The 22,134-nt window shown below is 39.3% G+C and overlaps 1 protein-coding gene across 1 annotated transcript; it reads right to left on the bottom strand.

Annotated features, from left to right (window-relative positions):
* Positions 1-2,582: 2,582 nt before the first annotated feature.
* LOC147548913 (proteophosphoglycan-like protein) lies at positions 2,583-3,584 on the bottom strand. Its single transcript, XM_086666379.1, has one exon. It carries the CDS (start codon positions 3,456-3,458, stop codon positions 2,718-2,720), a length of 741 nt encoding a protein of 246 aa, XP_086522505.1. The 5' UTR covers positions 3,459-3,584; the 3' UTR covers positions 2,583-2,717.
* Positions 3,585-22,134: the final 18,550 nt, after the last annotated feature.

Here is a 22,134-nt window from a genome sequence, read left to right as displayed (position 1 = left end):
TCTATTTACAATTATTCATACACTAAAGCATAAAAATATCTCTGAAGAAGTGGAGACCTTTTTGAGAGAGTCAAATTACTAATAGGCTAGATCACAAGTAGGATAGTTATGAAGATAACTAAAAATTATTGATAGACCATAAACTACACAATGGCAGATAGACAATACATGGTTGCACCTGCCACTCAAAAAGACTAGTAAATTGGAAAAAAGAATTGATAAAACTCCACTTTTTTATTTTTCAATCTAACATCTTATAATGATTTCGACACTAATACATAAAACTGCTATAGTTCTACTCGTCCAAGTCTCAAATAAGATAACGTCCTCTCTTCATCTGTGCATACTTGAGCATCCAAAGAACCTAAATGTGATCAACAATAAAGCCCACAGTGCAATAGCAGCAGCAAAATTTATATCAGGGTTTAGCAGATAGACGGAAGCATCATAATATGAATGCTCCGTGCACGTTCAGTTCCTCTCGCCTTCTAATTTCTACAAATTTTAGGATATGGTTCTTTTTAATCATATCTTACAAAGTCGGAAATATTAGATATAGTCATTATGTAAAACATGGATAAATATTATATATTTATATTCTTTATGTAAAACACTATGGCCTCTTTCTCTCCAGCCAAGGCAGCCATAAACTTCATTGTTCTACGCAAACAGTTTAAGTTTGTTTTGCTCGATCGTAACTCTCCCCAACACCCCATATCTCTCACACAACCATTTATGATTTATGTATTTCCACCTATAACCTTTCTCCTCATCATCCGCAGTAGCCATATATTAAGATCAATTGAGGAACAACCTAAATTGATTTTTGAATCCTTTGATCATTTTCGTCTGGCATAATCCTTTTTTATTTTCTGTTCAGATTGTGTGGATATAGAGTATTAACTGATTTAGAATTTTGTTTCGCTTTCATGCAATTTGTTACAATTTGTTATTTTCACAGTGCCAACGACACATACTCCATCCAATACTTGCTCGGGCTTGAGCGATTTTAGTTGTTTGGAATGAGGAGGTCCGGGGTCGAATCTCACAGGTTGTGGATTTCCAATAGGAGGCATAATTAGTATTTGTAAAAACAAGATGTAGCATTTTCTACGCTATAATAATGTCCAGCTACTCGTGACTAGTCTTCCATTAGTTGCTAATTGCTATTCCCAACTTTATAAAAATGTCCAGGTACTCTGCTTCCTAGGTTCTCAACCGATTTAATCTCAGACAAGAGTCCAACTTAGCCAATTAGAAGTCTAAAGTAATACCAAACTAGGTACTTACTAACCTTTTTTACATGTTTTATCGCTTTCCTTTCTGGAAACAGTAAGATCCGAAGCGAATTTCGAGCTAATCACATATCCCATCATGTCTGGTTTTTTAAGCTTAAATAGATAGCATTATTAAAAGATTAATCAAATGAATGATTACAATCATTTAGACTAGATATTTAGTGTTCTTGTGTGAGAATGCTGCATTTCAGATTGATATACTATATTCATTCCCTCCTAGTAGCTGGTCCCGGCTCGACCAACTAGTAACCAGTTTTGACTTCTACACCTTGGATGCTTTTATAGGCAAAAAAAATTTGGTATGGGGACAAGTTTTAAGAATTTCAGTTCCTACTACTTTAATAACTAGACCTTTCGTAATTTTCTTTGTTGTACAAGATTTGTAAATTAGGTTATTCATGTGTATAGAATAGATACAGGGGAAAATATGAACTAACATTGTTGTATGCACAAGTCCATCCTTTGGGCTCTCTATCCAATTTCTGTCACATATTCTAGATTCACAGGTTGAACTCATGTCCATTTAATTCAGATGAATCAGACTCGCAATAAGTAAAAAGAACAAACACCGCCTTAGAATAGAGGGTAGCCAAAAAGTTTATGCCGAAGCCAGCTAAGGCCAGAAACTAGTTTACCCGAAGCAACAAATACTACACAGAGATACATGACAAACGCCTGTTTATGTGGATGACAATCTTATAAGGAACAACAGCCGAATTGGGCAAAGTTATGACAGGGTCATCAAATCCCAAAAACAATAGGATTTTGTCGAATAGATCATAACCAAATACATCGATTTATCACGACAAAAACATTTCCAAATATGGATAAGCGCACATATGACTATGAGAGTCTCCAAACCAATATACTCTAAGTTCCGATCAAACACAAATAAGTATATTGTAATCATTGCATCAATCGTCTAATAAACCTTAACATAAAAGACATCAACTCAATTCAGGAATTCAGCAGAATAAAGATTCACCTGAGCTATCTATGATAATTAGGGGTGCACATTTAGTATCGATCCAAATGAAGTTGGGTTATCCGACCGAACCAAACTATACCTACCGAACCAAACCGCGAAAGATTGGCTCAGATTGAGTTTTCTAGTAACCGAACCCTTGGGATCGGCTCACGGATGGGGCCTAAAAGTCAGTTACTGATCTAATGTATAGCCCTAATCTAAATCATATGATCTTAATTAATTCAAAAGGGAATTGAAAGAGAAATCTTGTTAAAAGCTACATAGAAGTTAACTTTTTTCCCCAAATGGGTATTGAGTGATCCCCATTAAATTTAATTCCACAACAATAAAAAAAATTAACAGAAGTAAAGAAACAAAATGTCTATTTCTTGACTAGATTACCAGAAAAAGCACAAGAACAACAAAATGTCTATTTTTTGAACCATTCTGATCTAAAAATGGTGAGGAGATCTGTTAGATGAACCATACCATCCCCTTGAATTTGGACGATGATTTCCACTCGAATTTGGACGATTCATGAACTCCTGATCTGAGTTACCACCTCTATGAATCGTTTCATATCCACCCGATTTAGGACGTCCATCTTCCCCAAATCGAATTGAGGAACCCACCTGCTGCTGCTGCTGCTGCTGCTGCTGATATTGATGAGTATGATGATGACCCTGTTTTTGAGCAAGCTCACGAGATCGAAACCCTAGATTCTTCTGACCGTCTTGCCCTAATCTATCCTCCTTGCCAACGAACCCTGGCCGTAAATGCGGAGGAACGAAAGGTTCTGGTTTTGGGGAACAAATGGAAGAAATTGTTGACTCCTTCTCTTTATTATGATCTGGGGTAATTATGATTGGTAAAGAAGATGAAGAAGAAGAACCAGTACGACCTAAAGGACGAAGAGAGATTGAATCTGATGTCGGATCAGTTTGATCTGTAGCTGGAGAGGAAGATTTTGGGAGTTGGGAAGACGATTGTTGGGGTTGGATTTGAGGAAGGGGTTTGGGTGTAGGACGGGTTAAGACAAGCATTCCGCCATGGGTACGAGAAGTTGTGAGATTCTGATGAGATTTTTGAGAAATTGAAGGTGAAGAAGATGCAGAAGAAGATGATTTTGTGTTAATTTTCTTGTCGTAGATATCGTTGAAGTTGATCGAGGAGTACTTGTTGGTCCTTGCCATCAACCACCACCGTTACTAGAGAGCGAATGAGAGAAGAAAGAGAATAGGAGACAGAGCGATGTAACTTTTTTAGAGAGAGAAAAACTGAAATGAGAGCGAAAGATGCAGTAGATTTGCTTTGTTTATTATGTTAAAGAGTAAACTATAGGATAGGGGTGGGAAAAAGGCTTGCCATCCAGGACCCGCCTCCAGAGAGCCCGATGTGTCCTTGTGTCACGGTCTTTTTGTCCCGTTAGGTCGACCTGGCATAATATACTCAAAGACACGGGTCGATAGTGCGGAATATCAAATCCTAACGTGCCGTGCGGCGTCATGTACTCCCTCCTAGAACATAACCAGCCTTCCCCAACATATTCGGAACATCTCGACTATCAAGTCATCTTGGTTCCCAACCAATAATGCGGCATGACACCATCGTGTCCCAACCTACGAGCATAGCTCGAGCCCTCCCGTATAACGCTTCCTTGAGTCCTAGACTCTCGCCCACTATAAAGGATACCAACATATGTGCGGAGCACACCAAGCCGCATATGCGGATCTTGCCATCTAGTCTCAAGCATCCGGCACCTATCATCTCGGCTTACCATCCAGACAATGGGCATAGGAGCATCCATCTTAATAAGCTACCTCATGCCCAACATAGCACATCAAGGCTTGGCCCCTTGGATAGCTCAATCCTGCTTATGGAATATGCTAGCACGACGCACGCCTCGCCATGGCATGAGAACATGTAACACGTCTTCCAAAGGAACCCGCAGTAACCTATCTCCAGGTACTGTCCCGAGCCATTTCCTATGACAAGGGAACCCGTGCAATATGCTTCTCTCGTATACGCTAGGCCGACATCATGGGTTGCACCACGAGGATGCTCACTTTCGTGCATACCATGTTAAGATGGGCGAGCTCCCATCCACGAGGTCTTGGCATATGCTGGATGCATATGAGGAAGGGAGACCACCCCCTCCTAAGGTGCAAACTTCTTGTTTTGTCTATTTCCACAAGGAAACATCAATCCTTTTAACCAGGCATACTTTCGTCCAAATGACCCTTTGTATCCTTGACAAAGTCTTAAATGCCACGGATGTCCCCGTGCATGGCCTAAGGAAGCTTGCTGGCACTCTTGCCCTACTTCGACCTCGTCTTCGGCACTACGGCCTATACGCTTGTGCGTGCTCTCCTAGCACTCATCACTCCATATGCATGCTCAAGAATATGGACGTGACACTTGGATACCTGGTAGGGCTGGGAAAACGGTCTGAGAGCCCGAGGCCTGCACGATGAAACCCGGACCGAAAGAGAACCATGTACCCGGTTCGGGTAAGCCCAGCCCGATAACTCGAGCACTCATAGGCGGGGGACGGGTAGGATCTCCCACCCGTCGCCCAGCCCGAAAAACCTGCACATTAGGAACCCGATTAACCCGCCCGACATAATACCTGATCTAGGTATTAATCCAACGATTGGGATAATATGCCCTTTCATTCTTATATCCCAGTCGTTGGGTAAACCCTAAATGCGTAGAAGATTTTATAAGTACCCCTTTTACCAATCAGAGAAATCTCTAATGCTCTCAACGACTCTACATCCTTAGCTCCCCACTCTCTGAGTTTCTATCTTTGAATCTTGTGGAAGTTATCTTCATATTCTTCAAGTGTTCATCATCTTTTGGTCGGTGTTCACCATCTCTTGGTCGGTGTTCATCATCTCTTTGTTGGTGTTCGTCATCTTCGAATCTTGCGTGTAGGATGAAACCCTCAATCGAAATCAACTTAAATCAAGGTTAAACAGAAGATCTGGAGACTTTTGAATTCACACTTTTGTTAAGTATTACATATTTACATGTGCATTTTGTTAAATATTAGCTAGAGATTACAAGCCTTACATGTATATTTTTGTTACCTTTAAGTTTTTATGATGAAGTAATTTTCTCTTTAATTTTTATATTTATAAATATTTTTACTTTGATGAGCTACCAGGTACCAAAGCCCGGCAAACATGAAACCCGATTCGGTCCGTGTTTGTAAGCGGGTGATGGACAAGTGATTGATATGAAAAGCCCAGCCCGATGTTTGTTAGTGTACTCTTAATTTGCGAGCCCGACCGGCTCGAAACTTTGGGTGCCCGAGACCGAAAGTTTTGCCTGATTCCCACCCCTAGCGCCTGGTGACCGAGACAAACACTACTCGTCCAGACCGCCAAGTTTGGTTGGACAGGCACGGACAAAAGACTCTAACTGGCCTTTTGCCCAAGTAAGACCGATAAGCCCGACCAATTGATATTTTCGACTTACTTGGACAATCTGGGTCTCCCTCATCTTCGACAATTGGTAGTTACTCTTATTAGATGCTACTTGTTTGGAATATCCTCCATATATGATTAGTTTTGTTTCCTTCAGTGGATTGATGTTCATCGAACAATTTGATCGAGGAGAAGGTCTAGAAATATTTTCTTTAATGCGAATTTCCTTCTTTTTAGATTCTTCTCTTTGTATATTCATCAGGATGGCATCGATGTCGTCTTCATCTAAGATTTTGTGTTCTCTCTTTGAGCTTCCTTCTCCTCTACTTTGGTTGTTTTTCTCTCTGTCTTCTCCTTATCTTTTTCGGGCTCCTTAACCGTATTTGAAAGACACTCGAATTCTTCTTGATACTTAGAAACTCTAAAATATGGAAACTCCTAATATTAAATAACAATAAAATATCTTCCAAAATATAGAAACTCCTAATATTAAATATAGAGAATATCTTTCTCTATCATTTCCCCCCCAGGAATCAGGAGTAGGAGCAAGGAGCAGACAAAAGGAATCTCAATCAACTTACCAGAATATTCGATCATAATGGGCGTTGTCATGCATCAAATCACTGTTTCATGTTGATATAACGGAAGGTCATTTTTTGACATCAGCATTTGGCGTTAGAAGGAGGGTATCTCTCCAGCAATACCATCAATTCATTAACCTGAATCCTCTCACAATCTCAAAACTAATTGTTTTCCTTAGCCTTTGAGGCAATCATGTCCTCAAGCTTCGACACCACTAAAGAAACCAAGGCCAAAAATTCCTTCCAAACAAGGGTGATGGTCGAAGTCGAACAACCAAAAGAGGAGAAGATACAAGAAGACGAAGAAGTAGAAAAAACGACGGATATCACAAAACTGGTGCAAATTGGAGGCAAACCTGCGAAATCACCTACTTTTGCAGCACATTAACCGAGATCGAGAAGGAATAGCTGGGCTCTTTCTTAAAAGCTCACCGCCAAGTCTTCACCTTCAGGATTGACGAAGTTCCAGGGATAGATCCCGCCGTTATCATGTTGGGTTTTGTAGTCTACCTATATTTTAAGCAGAATCTGAGACATCATATGTCTAACATTAGTATCGCATAAGCTAATAATGATAAATAAGTAAAACTAGTTTGATGATTACCTTAATCCCTAATTTTCCCTCGAACCTTTCCAATCGCTTTTGAGAAGACCAAGAGCTCCAATTGTAGCTCCTTTACTTGGGACACCGAGCAATCAACTTGATCTCCCACCTTTTTGTTAGCTATAAGACCAATGGTGGTTGGATGAAGAACACCTTCTTCTTTGACTAGATAGATACTTGGGAATTAGCGCACTTTCACTTCTCTACTTGATGTTGTAGAGTAAGAAAGCTCTTTGAGAAGTTCCACACCTTATTCACTGTCCTAAGGGTCATTATATAGAACCATAATGAGAGTCCTACTCAGATTTGGTTTCCTAAAAGACCATTTTGAATAAGATTAAGGAAATAGTCGAAAATAGAAACTAGTTGTTATTTTCTCAATTCTTTGATGAGGGGACGTCCAAACCAATCCAAAATTGCCAGAAATAACCTTCCCTATTAGTGGAAGAGTCCCACCAAGTTTTAGCCCAATCCGAGACCAAAAAGTTCCTTTTTAGTTCGAGGCTCAAAACCCTTCTTTTGGGCTTTTTGTACTATCTTTGCCTAAACTTCTTTTAGGCCTATGAGACATATTTATGGGGTTCTCCCATGATTATATGTCTCATCCCTCTAGTAATTTGCTCCGATCAAATTGACACTCTTTGTGAAACCCGTTGTTTGATCCGGACGAAGTTAGCCGCGAATTTCTTCGTAATTCGACGATCGTAGTTGGTTTCTAGCGAAACACTACGATCCCTAAATCATCCGGACTTGATGTTCTTTTTCACTAATTGTCCTATCCGACAAATTGATCGCATTGCATCCTTGGTCGAAGGACATCTCCTTCAGACTCCCACTTGTACTTAGAATAAGTCCAATGCTCGATTCCCATGTAACTTAGTATCCCGTCTGATACGTCACGACAAGACAAATGTCAAGACAAATGATTAACTTATAATCCATTTGAGTACGGCCATGCATTTTTTCAGTTGCTACTCATCTAGTGGCCCGAGGACACTGTATCCGAATATAATTAAGAAGACATAATCCATTCTTGCGCTCCCACTCAACTTCATGTCTATCCTGTCCTTCACAGTATCATCCTTTATAACCTCCTTTTACGGCGCGACATTTAACCGAATCAAAGTCGGGCATTCCTTACATAAGATGAGCGGAACACTCATGTTTTGAGGAATCTCTCCAATCTTGTCTTTATGAGAAGTGCTTTGACGTTTGGTCATTCTTGATGTACTTCTCATGTTGAGGGTTATCCAGCGTATAATCCTTATTACACACCCACGCAGTCGAGTCGAATACACTATTCCTACAACCTATAAAACTGCGCTATCTCATCGACCTCCCGTGCTAGTCTTCATGAGTCATTGTTGTCCATGCAATGACCTGGACCAGGGAATTGATAATGAATAACTCCAAGTTCACTTAGTAGGGTTTCATTAATCAGATTACGTATCTGACAAGCCTATTCGGAGTACTTCTTTATCGATGGACTGCCTCTTAAAATACTAAACCAGATTTTAAGGACAAAATAAAATTCTTTTTATTTTATTTATCGCATGAAAGTAATTAGGTACATAAACTCTTTTATGAGTCCAAATTACATTTGTTGTCATTCCCCAATGCGCTTTATACAAATGCCCCTCATGTGTGAGTTGTGTTTGGGCTGAGGTAACGGTTTAGTTAACGGATCTGCGACATTGTTATCTGTATGAACCTTGCAAATGACCAGATCTTTTCTCTCTGTGATTTCCCTAATCACGTGGTACTTCCTTTGGATATGTTTGGACTTCTTGTGTGCTCTGGGTTCCTTGGCTTGGGCGATTGCTCCATTGTTGTCATAATAAAGAGATATTCCCTCTTTTATGCCAAGTATGACACCAAGTTCGATTACGAACTTCTAAATCCAAACTCCTTCCCTCTTTTAGGACTCTTAGGACACTGATTCTTACTTAGCGTGATGCCATGTGACATGGGAAGGACTCTTCTTTTAGAGTCTTCCATTTTGAACCTGTGAAGAATCTTATCTATATAAGTTTCTTTGACTGAGTCCAATCATCCTCCTCGATCTATCCATGTAGATCTTGATGCCCAATATGTATTCTGCCTCCCCTAGATCCTTCATGGAAAAGGACTTCCAAAGCCAGTCTTTGACTGATTCCAGCATCAAATGTCATTCCTATGATTAATATGTCGTCGACATAAAGGATCAAGAAAACTAGGTGGCTCCCACTAACCTTCTTGTAAACACAAGACTCTTCTGTATTCTTAAGGAAACCAAATTCTATGATTGCCTCGTCGAATCGAAGATTCCAACTCGTGCTTGCTTGCTTCAATCCAAAAATGGATCTTTTAAGCTTGCAAACTTTTCTAGCATTATTAGAATCTACAAAAACTTCAGGTTGTGTCATGTACACATCCTCTTTCAAATTTCTGTTTAGGGAGGCGATTTTGAGATCCATTTGCCAAATCTCATAATCATAATGAGCTACAATTGCCAGAATGATCCGAATGGATTTAAGCATCGCAACAGGGAAAAAGGTTTCATCATAGTCTATACCATGAATCTGTTTGTATCCTTTTGCCACAATTCTAGCTTTGAAAACGCTAACATTTCCATCCTTGTCAGTTTTCAGTTTGAAAACCTATTTGCACCGATTGGTTTCGCTCCATCGGGCAAATCAACTAAGTACCATACTTGATTTTCTTACATGGAATCCATTTCCGATCTCGTGGGCTTCAGCCATTTTTGAGAGTCGGGGCTCAACATAGTTTGATTGTAGGTACTCAACTCATTATCTTCTAACAGTAAGACGTCTGTTTTCTGAGATAACTCCTTGAGCCTTTGAGACCTACTAGGGGCTTGAGCAACTTTTGGAGTATTCTCAACTACTCGAGATGTCTCCTGCGAATTATATTCGACTTGTGCGGAAGGCTTCATGAGTTCCTTTAACTCGACCTCATTATCTTCTTCCATTTCTTGTCGATAGAGAAGAGCCGCTAAACTTCTTGATATTTCCATATCCTTGTTTATTTGTTGCTCATATCGAATTTCATTGATATCTACATTTCTCCCACTTGTCTTCTTGGAAATAAATTCCTTTTCAAGGAAGACACCATCATGAGCAACAAACATTTTGTTCTCTGATTCGTGGTCGAAGTTGTAACCCCTTGTCTCTTTTGGATAGCCCACAAAGAGACATTTGTCTGACTTGGGTGCGAGTTTATCTCCTTGTAAACGCTTTACATAAACTTCACATCCCCAGACTTTGAGAAAATACAACTTTGGAACCTTTCCAAACCATAACTCATATGGCGTCTTTTCTACAGCTATCGACGAAGCTCGGTTAAGTGTGAAAGCAGCCGTTTCCAGAACATAGATCTAACCATGTCTAGCAAGGTGCAATTTCTCCATTTGGGAACATCATTCATCTGGGGTCTTCCAGGCGGAGTGTGTTGAGATACTATTCCACAACTCCTAAAATGAGCATCAAATTCTTGACTCAAATATTCACCACCTCGATCAGATCAGATGGCTTTTATTTTCTTTCCAAGTTAATTCTCTTCTTCGTCCTGAAATTGTTTGAACATGTCAAACGATTCAGATTTATGCTTCATCAAGTATATGAAGGATATACCCGTTCGGTCTGAAGAAGATGTCCTTCGACCAAGGTAACAATACGATCAATTTGTCAGCTATGATAACGATGAACTAATCATGAAGATCATCCAATCCTATCCAATTAGGGGTCGTAATGCTTTACTAGAAGCCGCTTACGATCGTCGAATCACATGGTGATTCGCAGCTAAAATAGATCGGATCCTACAACGGGTTACACATAAGAGAGGTACCTTGATCGGAGAGATTTGATTAGTGGGAGTTGAGTTGTAGATGGATATAATCCAGTCTAAAGATGCTAAAAAGATAGAATGAATCGGGCTTGAAAGAGAAGTCAGAAAAGGTTAAAACCTACTTTAAAAGGGCAACCAGGGATTCCCTTAAGGGGAGATCAAGTTATACTACTCGGTGTCTCAAGTAGAGGAACGACAATTGGAGCTCTGGATCTTCTCACGCGATTGGGAAGGTTCGAGGTAAAAATTACGATAAAGGTTAGTTTTTCCCGATTTCAGTTCTTATTAGTTCATGTTTAGATCCTGGACAACTTAGTGTTAAACATTAGATGTTTGAGATTCCGCTACCAACACTAGTTAGTGTATTAGATACACATAAAACCCAACAGTGGCATCACGAGTCGATTGCATGAACGGACTTTGACTAGACGAATTAGATTCGAACTTGAATGATAAGATGTTTATGATTAGGTTAAATTAGATTTGAACCAAATCGGATAGAAATTGAAAGAGTTTCAATGCATAAAACTTCAAAATTTCGAGTTTTTCAAAAGTGTTTTCGAAAACGGAGTTTTGAAAGATATTGGTTTTATCAAAAATTTGAAAAACCAAGGTTTTTGATGAATTTTTCTTCAAAACCCAGGAGCTAAAACGGAAAAACAGGAGGTTTAGGAAGAAGAAGACAAGATTTTAGAATTTTCTAAACTCCTGTCCGGACAGGGAAGCAGTCATTGGCGCAGGACGCGCTCCTGGCGCGACCAAGTCGCGTCCTGTCCTCTTGGACTTCCTGCCCGAGAGGAACTTGGGCTTCTTGTCCGAATGGGACTCGGACGAGGATCCCGTAAGATCTGCGTCCGAGCCTCATTCGGTTGCGTCTTTGACGGGACCGTCTCGGCCTCCCAGATGCGTCTTGGACGCGTCTGGGGATAAACCGACCTACTCCATCAGACGCGTCCTGGACGCGTCTGAGGATAGGCCAGACTTCCCGAACTCCAAGTCGAGAAGGATTAGGCTCGGACCAGACGCGTCTGGCCTAGGGCTAAGATGCATCCGGACCAATGGGTCCGACACGTTTGGAACATGTCGTCCCGGTCCAGCCAGGTGCCAGGGCTATGTCTTAGACTTCTCACGGGGCACCCAGGCTAGTCAAATAGGACATTGACCAAGTTTGACTTGGGTCTTTCAAGTATGACTCGGGCTCAAATTCGAGTTAGAGGTATTCACTTTTCTTCTTTCGGTTTTAGCAATTTTCCGATTATGACCTGAGCCATCTGAGGGCCCCATCGGAGTTTTTCCTTGAATCGATTTTAGAAATCATCAAGGAAGAAACATAAAGTGCCATTAGTTAACATTATACGAAAATTAACGTAGAAGCATGTTAGACATAGAAATGTCACAATTTCCCACAAGTAGAAAACCTAACACGAATCTAGGATTCATACTTTATTTTATAATTTTTATGTATATATGTGTATGAATGCGTAGAATAATATTACCTTTAGATAAGTAATCGACTATTGTTTCTAAGCACATAAGAGTATGTGCCCGAATAATACTTAAAGTATAGGGCTATAGATTCCATTGATGAACCGAATGATGAGATCACGGTTCAAGTGGGAGTAATCAATGGAGGTTCAAGGACATAAATCTAAACGAACCATTGGCGAACAAGAGGTAACCTAAAAGATTTGTTCTTCTAAGGGGTATACTAGGAACTAATTGGTTTCTTACGCAATAATACATAAACTTTACGTAATAACTTATGAAAGGTTATGCCAGAATTCACAGTAACGCAAACTTGATAAATTACGTGAAAGTCCCTAAAAAGAATTTTGATTAAAGCCTACCCAGATTAAGACACCTGTTGAGCCCTTGTTCATCAATGGTGGGTCTGCCTCCGCTGGGTGCCATCTTTTACCTCGGGACAATACGGGTAGATCTATGAAGAGATTTTATGCGTCTAAATGGTTATTCTTAATGAGTCAGCAAAAAGAGTTGTGGATTTTGAGACAAAGGATGATTTTGACACCTAAGGGTGAGATTCATCAACCAAGAGTCATAAGAGTATGATCAGTAAAAGTTTACTTACCCAGGATGACAGAGTTGAGGGCAGTGCCCTAATACGCTTAACTTCGAAGGAATGAGATCTTAGAATCCTATTATTCAAACGGGGACGGTTTTCATTGGATAATATGGTAAAACTGTTGTACAAATACTGAATGTAGTACTTAGCAAATCCTTTTTCTGTTTCATAGTGTATAGAGATGGCAAGTAATATTAGTTTAGGTTTAGATTCATCTTTGACAACAGGAGAAATGGATCTATACAACTTTCTAGATTCGGAGAAGGACTTGAGAAGTAGTCTCAAGACTTCGAACGAAGAAAGCTGATGAGACATGAAAATGTCCCATCTGATTCTTTTAACTTGGATTAGTTAGTCTATTTCGAGCAGTTACTCTGATGAATTGTCTATTTCTCTTTCCCATGTGTCTTTTACGGCGTTTAGTGTGAAAAATAGCTAAAAGCGGGAGAAAGACACAATTGAGGGGCATTTAGGTCATTTTGTGATAAAGGTATTCTGGAAATTTTGGTGCGCAAATGAAATGTAGGGTCCAAGACAAACCCACCGGCGAAAACAGAGGTTGAATCAGAGTCTTGACGAGAAAGATAGAGCGAGTCAAAGTTTGGGTCCAAATACGTTGACCAAAGGTCAGCACAGATGTTGGAACACGTGGCGTTTAACAGAGGCACGACATCATCAGACGCGGCTTTCTTTGTTGTGTGAGATCCGGTGCATCAGCGTATCATATCTCTAGTACACCCGCTCACATCTGACGGACAGAGTGTTGGGACGTGTCGATCGATTGGACAAGACGGTTTTGAGTTTTCTTTCGATGTCCCGTGATGCACCAAATCGCTCCTTTACTGCCAACGTGACCAGAACCTGTGTTCCCACGTGATTGGTGACAATATTTTAGGAAGTCTTCTGATTGGGTCTCCATTGGAAACTTCTTTATTTATCTCTCTCCTCCTTATATCTTTTTAGCTAGAGAGAAGATTGACATTTTGACTCTAAATATAGAGAGAGAGTCGTGAGATACAGAGAAAAGTAAGAGATTTATCTCTTGCTCTATTTTGAGGTGAAGATAGAGATTTCAAAGAGATTATCTCTTTCAAAAGAAAACTAACAGAGAGAGAGAATTGTAGTGAGATAGAGAAGTTTCTTATTCTTTTTGTTTTGTTAGAGAGAATTATAAGAGAAGAACATAGCGCAAAAACAGTAAAGATTGAGGGAGTTCGGCTGGGATTTTTTATCTTCAAATTATTCATTAATTATCATAGGCATTGATCATCACTTTTTCTCATCTTCTCTTTAACAAAAAGAAACAGAGTGATCTTCATCATATTCTTCACCTTCTTCTTTTCTTTGTGAGAGGGAAAAGAGAGTGTTTGTAATTTTCAGAGAGAGAGCAAGAAAAGAATGGTAGAAAGTAAGAGAGGTTGTTGAGAGAGGAGAGAGGGAGTTATCTGTTGCATGAAATATTGAAGAAAGAAAAGATAATTTCAGAGAAAGATGAGACTTATAGAGGCAGCCAACTTCTTCACTCATATGATATTATATAGAAATCTCTATTTGGTGATTTCTATCATATTCTCCATTGGTTCTTAATTTTTTGAAACAAATTGTTTATGATTTCTTTAATGGTCATGAATAGCTAGTTCTTCTTTCTAGGATTTTATGATGAAACTTATATTTAATCTTTTAGAAACATTTGTTTTGACTAATTAAATTTCTTTTTGTTGTGATTCAATGTCTAAATTGCTTGTAGTTTGATAAATTGATTTTCTTTTCATTGTTTATACTTTTAAGTTTGATATATCATGCTTAGGTTAGATTCTTTGATGATATATGCTTATTGATTGATAGACAATAGTTTAGATATTTATTTTTCAAAACAAGACAATTACAATTTTATGATCGAAGAACCGATTTTATCGAAAACATCTTCCAAAATTCGGATAGTTTATTATCTAGAATTTTGAGTTATATAAAAAAAAGAATTAGTTAGTTAACTATTTGTGCTAAAGGTGATTTTATGTGTGGATTCTAAAACCCTAGGTTTCTCCCCCATTTGAGTTAGTTTCTCGTTATTTGTTTTAGTATTTTATTAGTTAATCACCAAAACCAATTTCAAAACAAAAACCGTGTTACTTCTAAGTTTTAGAATAGGTTTGACTAGTCCCTGAGGATCGACCCGGTCTTACCGGATATTATCAATTGACGCCCGTATACTTGCGGGTAAAGACCTTTTAGGGTAACCTTTTAGGCCCATCAAAAGCGTAGAAGAGAAACCAGTAAGTGACCAGGAAATGAGTGCCTATGTTATAGAGGTAAATTTGGCAGATATGGCCGATTCTCCCTCATGGGTATTTGATACCGGATGTGGAGCCCACATAATATCAGAATTAGATGGGCTAAAGGGAATATGGTATCTGATAAAGAGCGAAATGGTTCTACGAGTTGCTAACAAAGCAAGAGTTGTTGTTGTAGCCGTAGGAACCTATAATATCAGTTTAGACACTGGATTGATATTAGTGTTACATAATTGCTATTATGTACCAACTATTTCAAGCAACATCATCTCTGTGTCTGTACTAGACAAAGAGGGATATCATCTAGTAATAAAGAACAAACCTTGTTCTCTATACAAAGGTGAGATGCTTTATACCAGTGCTAAACTTTGTAACGGTCTTTATGTTACGAACATAGAAGACGAAATCCTAACATAGACACGAAACGTGTTCGTACTCATGATTCGAACCAAGGATATTTCTGGCATTGTCCTTTAGGCCACATTAACTTAAAGCATATGCAGAAGCTTAATGCAAATGGACTTCTGGGTTCATGTGATTTAGATTCATATGACACATACGAGTCATGTTTAATGGGTAAAATGACACGTTCACCCTTCAAAGGGATAGGTGATCGGGTTAGTTACGTTCCGTCACCTTCGCCTTTAGCCCGTGCTCCATTCGTGCCCCTCACCCAAGAGGCCCTCACCGTATTTTGGATAAGTTAGGTGTGGATATTTCTAGCAAGTGGTAATTTTGGATACTTCATCACGTTCACTGACGACTTCACTACATATGGTTACATATATCTAATGAAGCATAAGTCAGAATCGTTTGAATTGTTCAAACAATTTCAAAATCAAGTAGAGAATCAACTTGACAAGAAAATAAAAGCCATTCGATCAGATCGAGGTGGTGAATATTTGAGTCAAGAGTTTGAGGATCATCTTAGAAGTTGTGGAATAGTGTCCTAACTCACTCCGCCAGGAACATCTCAGATGAACAGTGTATCTGAAAGGAGAAATCGAACCCTGTTAGACATGGTCGACGATGAACTTAGCCGGTCTTCCAACAACTTTCTGGGGGTATGCTCTCGAAACGGCTGCTTTCACACTAAACCGAGCTCCGTACAATGTTGTGGAAAAGACTCCATATGAGTTATGGTTTGGAAAACCTCCAAAGCTATCTTTTCTTGAAGTCTGGGGTTGCGATGTTTATGTAAAACGTTTACAAGGAGATAAACTAGCACCGAAATCAGACAAATGTCTCTTTGTGGGATATCCAAAAGAGACAAGGGGATATTACTTCTATAACCCATCAGAGAACAAAGTGTTTGTTGCTCGTGATAGTGTTTTCCTTGAAAAGGAGTTCCTTTCCAAGGAGACAAGTGAGAGAAATATAGAAATCGAAGAAATTCGATCTGATGCAACAAACTGACAATGGTATAACACCAATGCCAATAGTCGCGATTCCCAACTATTCTGAGCCAATAGTAAGGGAAGCAGAGGAAGAGATGGTAGATCTCACTGAGCCTCCCGCGCAAAGCGAATTAGATTCGCAGGAGAACCCTCAAGAAGTTGAGAATGTCTCACCCGTTGTTCAAGCCCCGCGTAGGTTACAAAGGCTAATTGAATTATCTTAAAGAACAGACATGCTGTTAATTGAAGATAATGAACTTAGCACCTACAAAGAAGCTATGAAATCCGGAATAGAATCCATGTCTGAGAATCAAGTTTGGAACTTGGTGGATTTGCCCGATGGAGTAACACCCATAGGATGCAAATGGATTTTCAAAATGAAAACAGACAAGGATTGAAACGTTAGCGTTTTCAAAGCTAGACTTGTGGCAAAAGCTTACAAACAAGTTCATGGTATAGACTATGATGAAACCTTTTCCCCTGTCGCGATGCTTAAATCCATAAGGATTATTCTAGCAATTGCCGCTCATTATGATTATGAGATTTGGCAAATGGATGTCAAAACCACCTTCGTAAATGGAAACTTGGAAGAGGATGTGTACATGACACAACCTGAAGGGTTTGAAGACACCAAAAATGCTGAAAAGGTTTGCAAGCTTCAAAGATCCATTTATGGACTGAAGAAGGCAAGTAGGAGATGGAATCTTCGGTTCGACGCAAGAATCAAAGAGTTTGGTTTTCTGAAGAACGAAAAAGAATCTTGTGTATACAAGAAGGTTAGTGGGAACGACATAGTTTTCTTGGTCCTATATGTAGATGACATACTGCTCATTGGAAACAACATTTTTATGCTAGAATCTGTAAAGGAATGACTAAGGAAGTGATTGTCAATGAAAGACCTTGGAGATGCAGAATATATATTGGGCATCAAGATCTATAGAGATAGATCGAGAAATATGATTGGACTCAGTCAAGAAACTTATATAGATAAGATTCTTGGAAGATTCCAAATGAAAGGCTATAAGAGAGGCTTTCTACCCATGACACATGGTACAGTGCTTAGCAAGACTCAAAGTCCTCAAAACTTGGATGAGAAAGCATACATGAATAAGGTACCTTTATGCCTCGGCTATAGGACCTATGATGTACGCCACGATCTGCACTCGACCGCACGTCTCATATGCCTTAAGCATGTGTAGTCGTTACCAATCTAATCCAGGTGAAGCACATTGGATCGCAGCCAAGAATATCCTGAAATACTTGAGAAGAACAAAGGATCACTTCTTGGTGTATGGCGGAAAGTAGGAACTAATCGTTGAAGGCCATGTGGATGCAAGCTTCCAGACAGACAAAGATGATTACCGATCACAATCCGGTTATGTCTATTGTCTAAATGGAGGAGCAGTGAGCTGGAATACTTAGCTGATTCAGAAGCAACCAAGGAAGGAGTTTGGATAAAGAAGTTCATCATGGAACTTGGTGTCGTTCCTAGCATTCAAAATGGAATAACTCTATATTGTGACAACAATGAAGCTATCGCCCAAGCTAAGGAACCAAGGTCACACCAAAAGTCCAAACACATCCAAAGGAAGTACCACGTGATAAGGGAAATCACAGAGCGCAAAGATGTGGTCATTTGCAAAGTTCACACAGATCAAAACGTAGCAGATCCTCTTACTAAACCACTACCTCGGCCCAAACATGAGAGTCATATGAAGGGCCGTGGTATAAAGCGCATCGGAGAATGGCTTTAGTGTGTAATTAGATTAATAAAAATGATTATGTAATTAATTATCTACATTAAATATATGAAATAAATTATATAATTATTTCGTCGTTTAAATAAAGTTTTAGCATTTAAAACGACAATCCAAAAATGATAAGGCATTCTAAGTAAGGCTTGTTAGATACGTGATCTGATGAATGAAACCCTACTAAGTGAATTTAGAATAGACTCGTCATAAAAGATCCGTAGTCCGGGTCGTTGAAATGGACAACAACGACTCAAGAAGACTAGCATGTGAGATTGACCGATAACGCAATTTCATGGGCTATGAGAACTGGGAGTTCTAGTCAATTAGATGGGTGTATGATTGGGAATATACACTGGACAAACCCAACAAAGAGAGTTGTTCAATGAGTAATGAAATACGTCATGAACTCTCTTAGGCAAGATTGAAAAGATTCCTTAAAATTTGAGTACTCCACTCATCTTATGTAAGAATTGTCAAACTTTGGTACCGCCGAACGTCGCGCCGTAAAAGGAGGTTATAAAAGCGAAATTATCGAGAATGACATGATAGACATACAGTTAAGTGGGAGTACAAGACTGGACTATGTCCTCCTAACAAGGTTAGGATTAGTATCTCCTGGCCACTTGAGGAGAAGCAACTGAAAATGTGTGGCCACACTCGAATGAATTAAAACAATCATTCTCTAGGTCAGTTGTTCTCCAGTTCAAGAAAGTCTGAATGGTATGATGTATCAGATGAGATACAACGAGACATGGGAATAAAGCATTGCACTTGTTCTAAGGACAAGGGGGAGACTGAAGGATATGCCCGTTCGGCCTAAAGGAGATGTCCTTCTGAAGGAGTGTCTTCGACCAAGGTAACAATGCGATCAATTTGTCAGCTAGGATAACGATGAACTAATCATGAAGATCATCCAATCCGGTCTAATTAGGGGTCGTAATGCTTTACTAAATCAGCTTACGATCGTCGAATCACTTCGGTAATTCGCAGCTAAAATAGACCAGATCCTACAACGGGTTACACATAAGAGACGTAACTTGAACGGAAAGATTTGACTAGTGGGAGCTAAGTTATAGATCCAGTCTAAAGATGCTCAAAAGATAGAAAGAATCCGGCTTGAAAGAAAAATCCGAAAAGGTAAAAACCCACTTTAAAAGGGAAACTAGGGAGATTCGCAGCCTGAAGGAGTTGAAGGAGATGTCCTTCGACAAAGGTGACAATGCGAACAATTTGTCAGATAGGACAATTGATATAGAAGATCATCAAGTCCGATTGATTTAGGGATCGTAGATTTTAAGCTAGAGACCAACTACGATCGTCGAATTACGAAGTAATTCGCGGCTAACTTCGATCAGATCCTACAATGGGTTACACATAAGAGTGACAATTTGATCAAGCATATGACTAGTGGGAGTGAGATATAATCATGGGAGTGTCCCATAAACATATTTCATAGGCCTAAAAAGGAATTAGGCAAAGATAATACAAAAAGACCAAAAACAGGGTTTTTTGGCCTTGGCCGATTCGGGCACTTCTAGGGCTCGGATTGGGCAATATGTATGAAAAATTTCGTGGTGTTTGGACACCCCCTCCTTAGGGAATCGAGAAAATATCAATAGTTGTTATTTTCGATAATTTCCCTAAATCTTATTCTAAAGGGTGTTTTAGGAAACCTTTGAGGATGTGTATTCTCATTAGGGTTCTAAATAAACACTCTTAGGGCAGAGAATAAGGTGTGGAATTTATCTCTAAGTTTTCTTACTCTACCACATCAAGTAAAGAGGTGAAAATGAGCTAATTCCCAAGCTATCTTATGTGTAACACTAGTATCCCCAAGATCATCATGCAAAACTAGTAATTACCTATAGGAAGATAGTAGATTACCTTATCGCTATTTCCCACGAGCTAGTTGAATAGATTAAAAAAGACCAAGAGCTTCAAACGTAGCTCCTCTACTTGGGACACCGAACAGTATATTTAATCTCCCTCCTTGAAAGCTCGCTAGCACTCCAATGGTGGTTTGATAATAAGAAGACCTTCTTCTTGCTTGACTAGAAGATAGCTTGGGAATTAGCTCACTTTCTCCTCTTTACTTGATGTGGTAGAGTAAGAAAGCTTAGAGAGAAATTTCACACCTTATTCTCTGCCCTAAGAGTGTTTGTATAGAACCCTAATGAGAATACACCTCCTCAAAGGTTTCCTAAAACACCCTTTAGAATAAGATTTAGGGAAATAGTCGAAATAACAATTAATCATATTTTCTCAATTCCCTAAGGAGGAGGTGTCCAACCACCAATAAATTTTTCGTGCATACTACTGGGTATGTCAGCAACTCACCCTCCAAAATTCGGCCCAATTCGAGTCCCGGAAGTACCCGAACCGGCCTAGGCCCAAAAACCCTTGTTACGGGCCTTTTTGCTATCTTTTGCCCAAATTTTATTTAGGCCTGTGAGATATGTTTATGGGACATTCCCAATGTTATATCACCTCCCACTAGTTATATCATCCGATTAAATACCCATTCTTATGTGTAACCCGATGTAGGATCCGATCGAAGTTAGCCGCGAATTACTTCGTAATTCGACGATCGTAGTTGGTTTCTAGCTAAACACTACGACCGCTAAATCAATCAGACTTGATGATCTTCTTCATCAATTGTCCTAGCCGACATATTGCTCGCATTGTCATTTTGGTCGAAGGACATCTCCTTCAACTCCTTCAGACTCCCACTTGGACTTAGAACAAGTGCAATGCCTCGATTACCGTGTCAATTTAGTATCCCATCTGATACGCACGTCATTAAGACTTTCTTGATCTCTGAGTACAACTGTAGAAGACAAACGATTAATTCTTAATCCGTTTGAGCGCGGCCACACATTTTCAGTTGTCACTCATCAAGTGGCCTTGAGACACTTTTGATCTAATGTGATTAGGATGACACAATCCATTCTTGTGCTCCCACTTAACTTCATGTCTATCATGTCCTTCCCAGTATCTGTCTTTATAACCTCCTTTTACGGTGCGGTGTTTGACGGAACCAAAGTCGGACATTCCTTACATAAGATGAGTGGAACACTCATGTTTTGAGGAATCTCTCCAATCTTGTCTTTTGAGAAGTATTTGACATTTATCAAGAGTGATGTACTTCTAATTAGAGGGTTATCCTGTGTATAAACCTTTTACACACCCACGTAGTCGAATTGAATACACTATTCCTATAGCCCATGAAACTGCGCTATCCCATCGACTCCCGTACTAGTCTTCATGAGTCATTGTTGTCCATGCAATGACCTGGACTAGGGATTTGACAATAAATATTCCAAGTTCAGTTAATAAGGTTTCATTCATCAGATCACGTATCTGACAAACCTATTCAGAATGTTTTATTATCAATGGACTGTCGTTTAAATACTAAACCAAATTTAGATGACTTGCGAAATAATTCTATTATTTCTGATAACGAGAGTGGTAAATCTGAGCCTCTTCCGTAAAACTCTTTTTACCCACTCAGTTTTACTTGTTGAGGTTTATTCCAAATTTACCTCATGCCTTAGACTGTGTATGAATCTTATACTATGTCTTAGGTGACAGTTTAGTTTGACTACCGTCGTAGTCGGTTTTAACCTTTGCTTATTATCAATTAATTTGAAGATTGCTATCTTCAACCTTGATAATTTCTAGTAATCTTTACTAGAGTTAAGGCTTTTAATTTTTTATGTAGAATTTGCAACAGTTAAGGCTTAAACACTTTTAAGCCTACTTTCCTTCCATGTCTGGAAGCTTGCTACGATGACTTGTTTTAACTCTTGTACTACTTCATCCTTTAGCCTTCTAGGATGTTTTAAGTAATGATTCGGTTTTTCAATCCGAATTTGGATGTCT

The sequence above is a fragment of the Eschscholzia californica genome, unplaced genomic scaffold (assembly GCF_041429995.1).
Source record: "Eschscholzia californica isolate CP2 unplaced genomic scaffold, dmEscCali1.0.p SCAF_3, whole genome shotgun sequence".
Classification (NCBI taxonomy): Eukaryota; Viridiplantae; Streptophyta; class Magnoliopsida; order Ranunculales; family Papaveraceae; genus Eschscholzia; species Eschscholzia californica.
The sequence above is the reverse complement of the archived record's forward strand: the minus strand, read 5'-3'. Positions and strand labels throughout refer to the sequence as shown.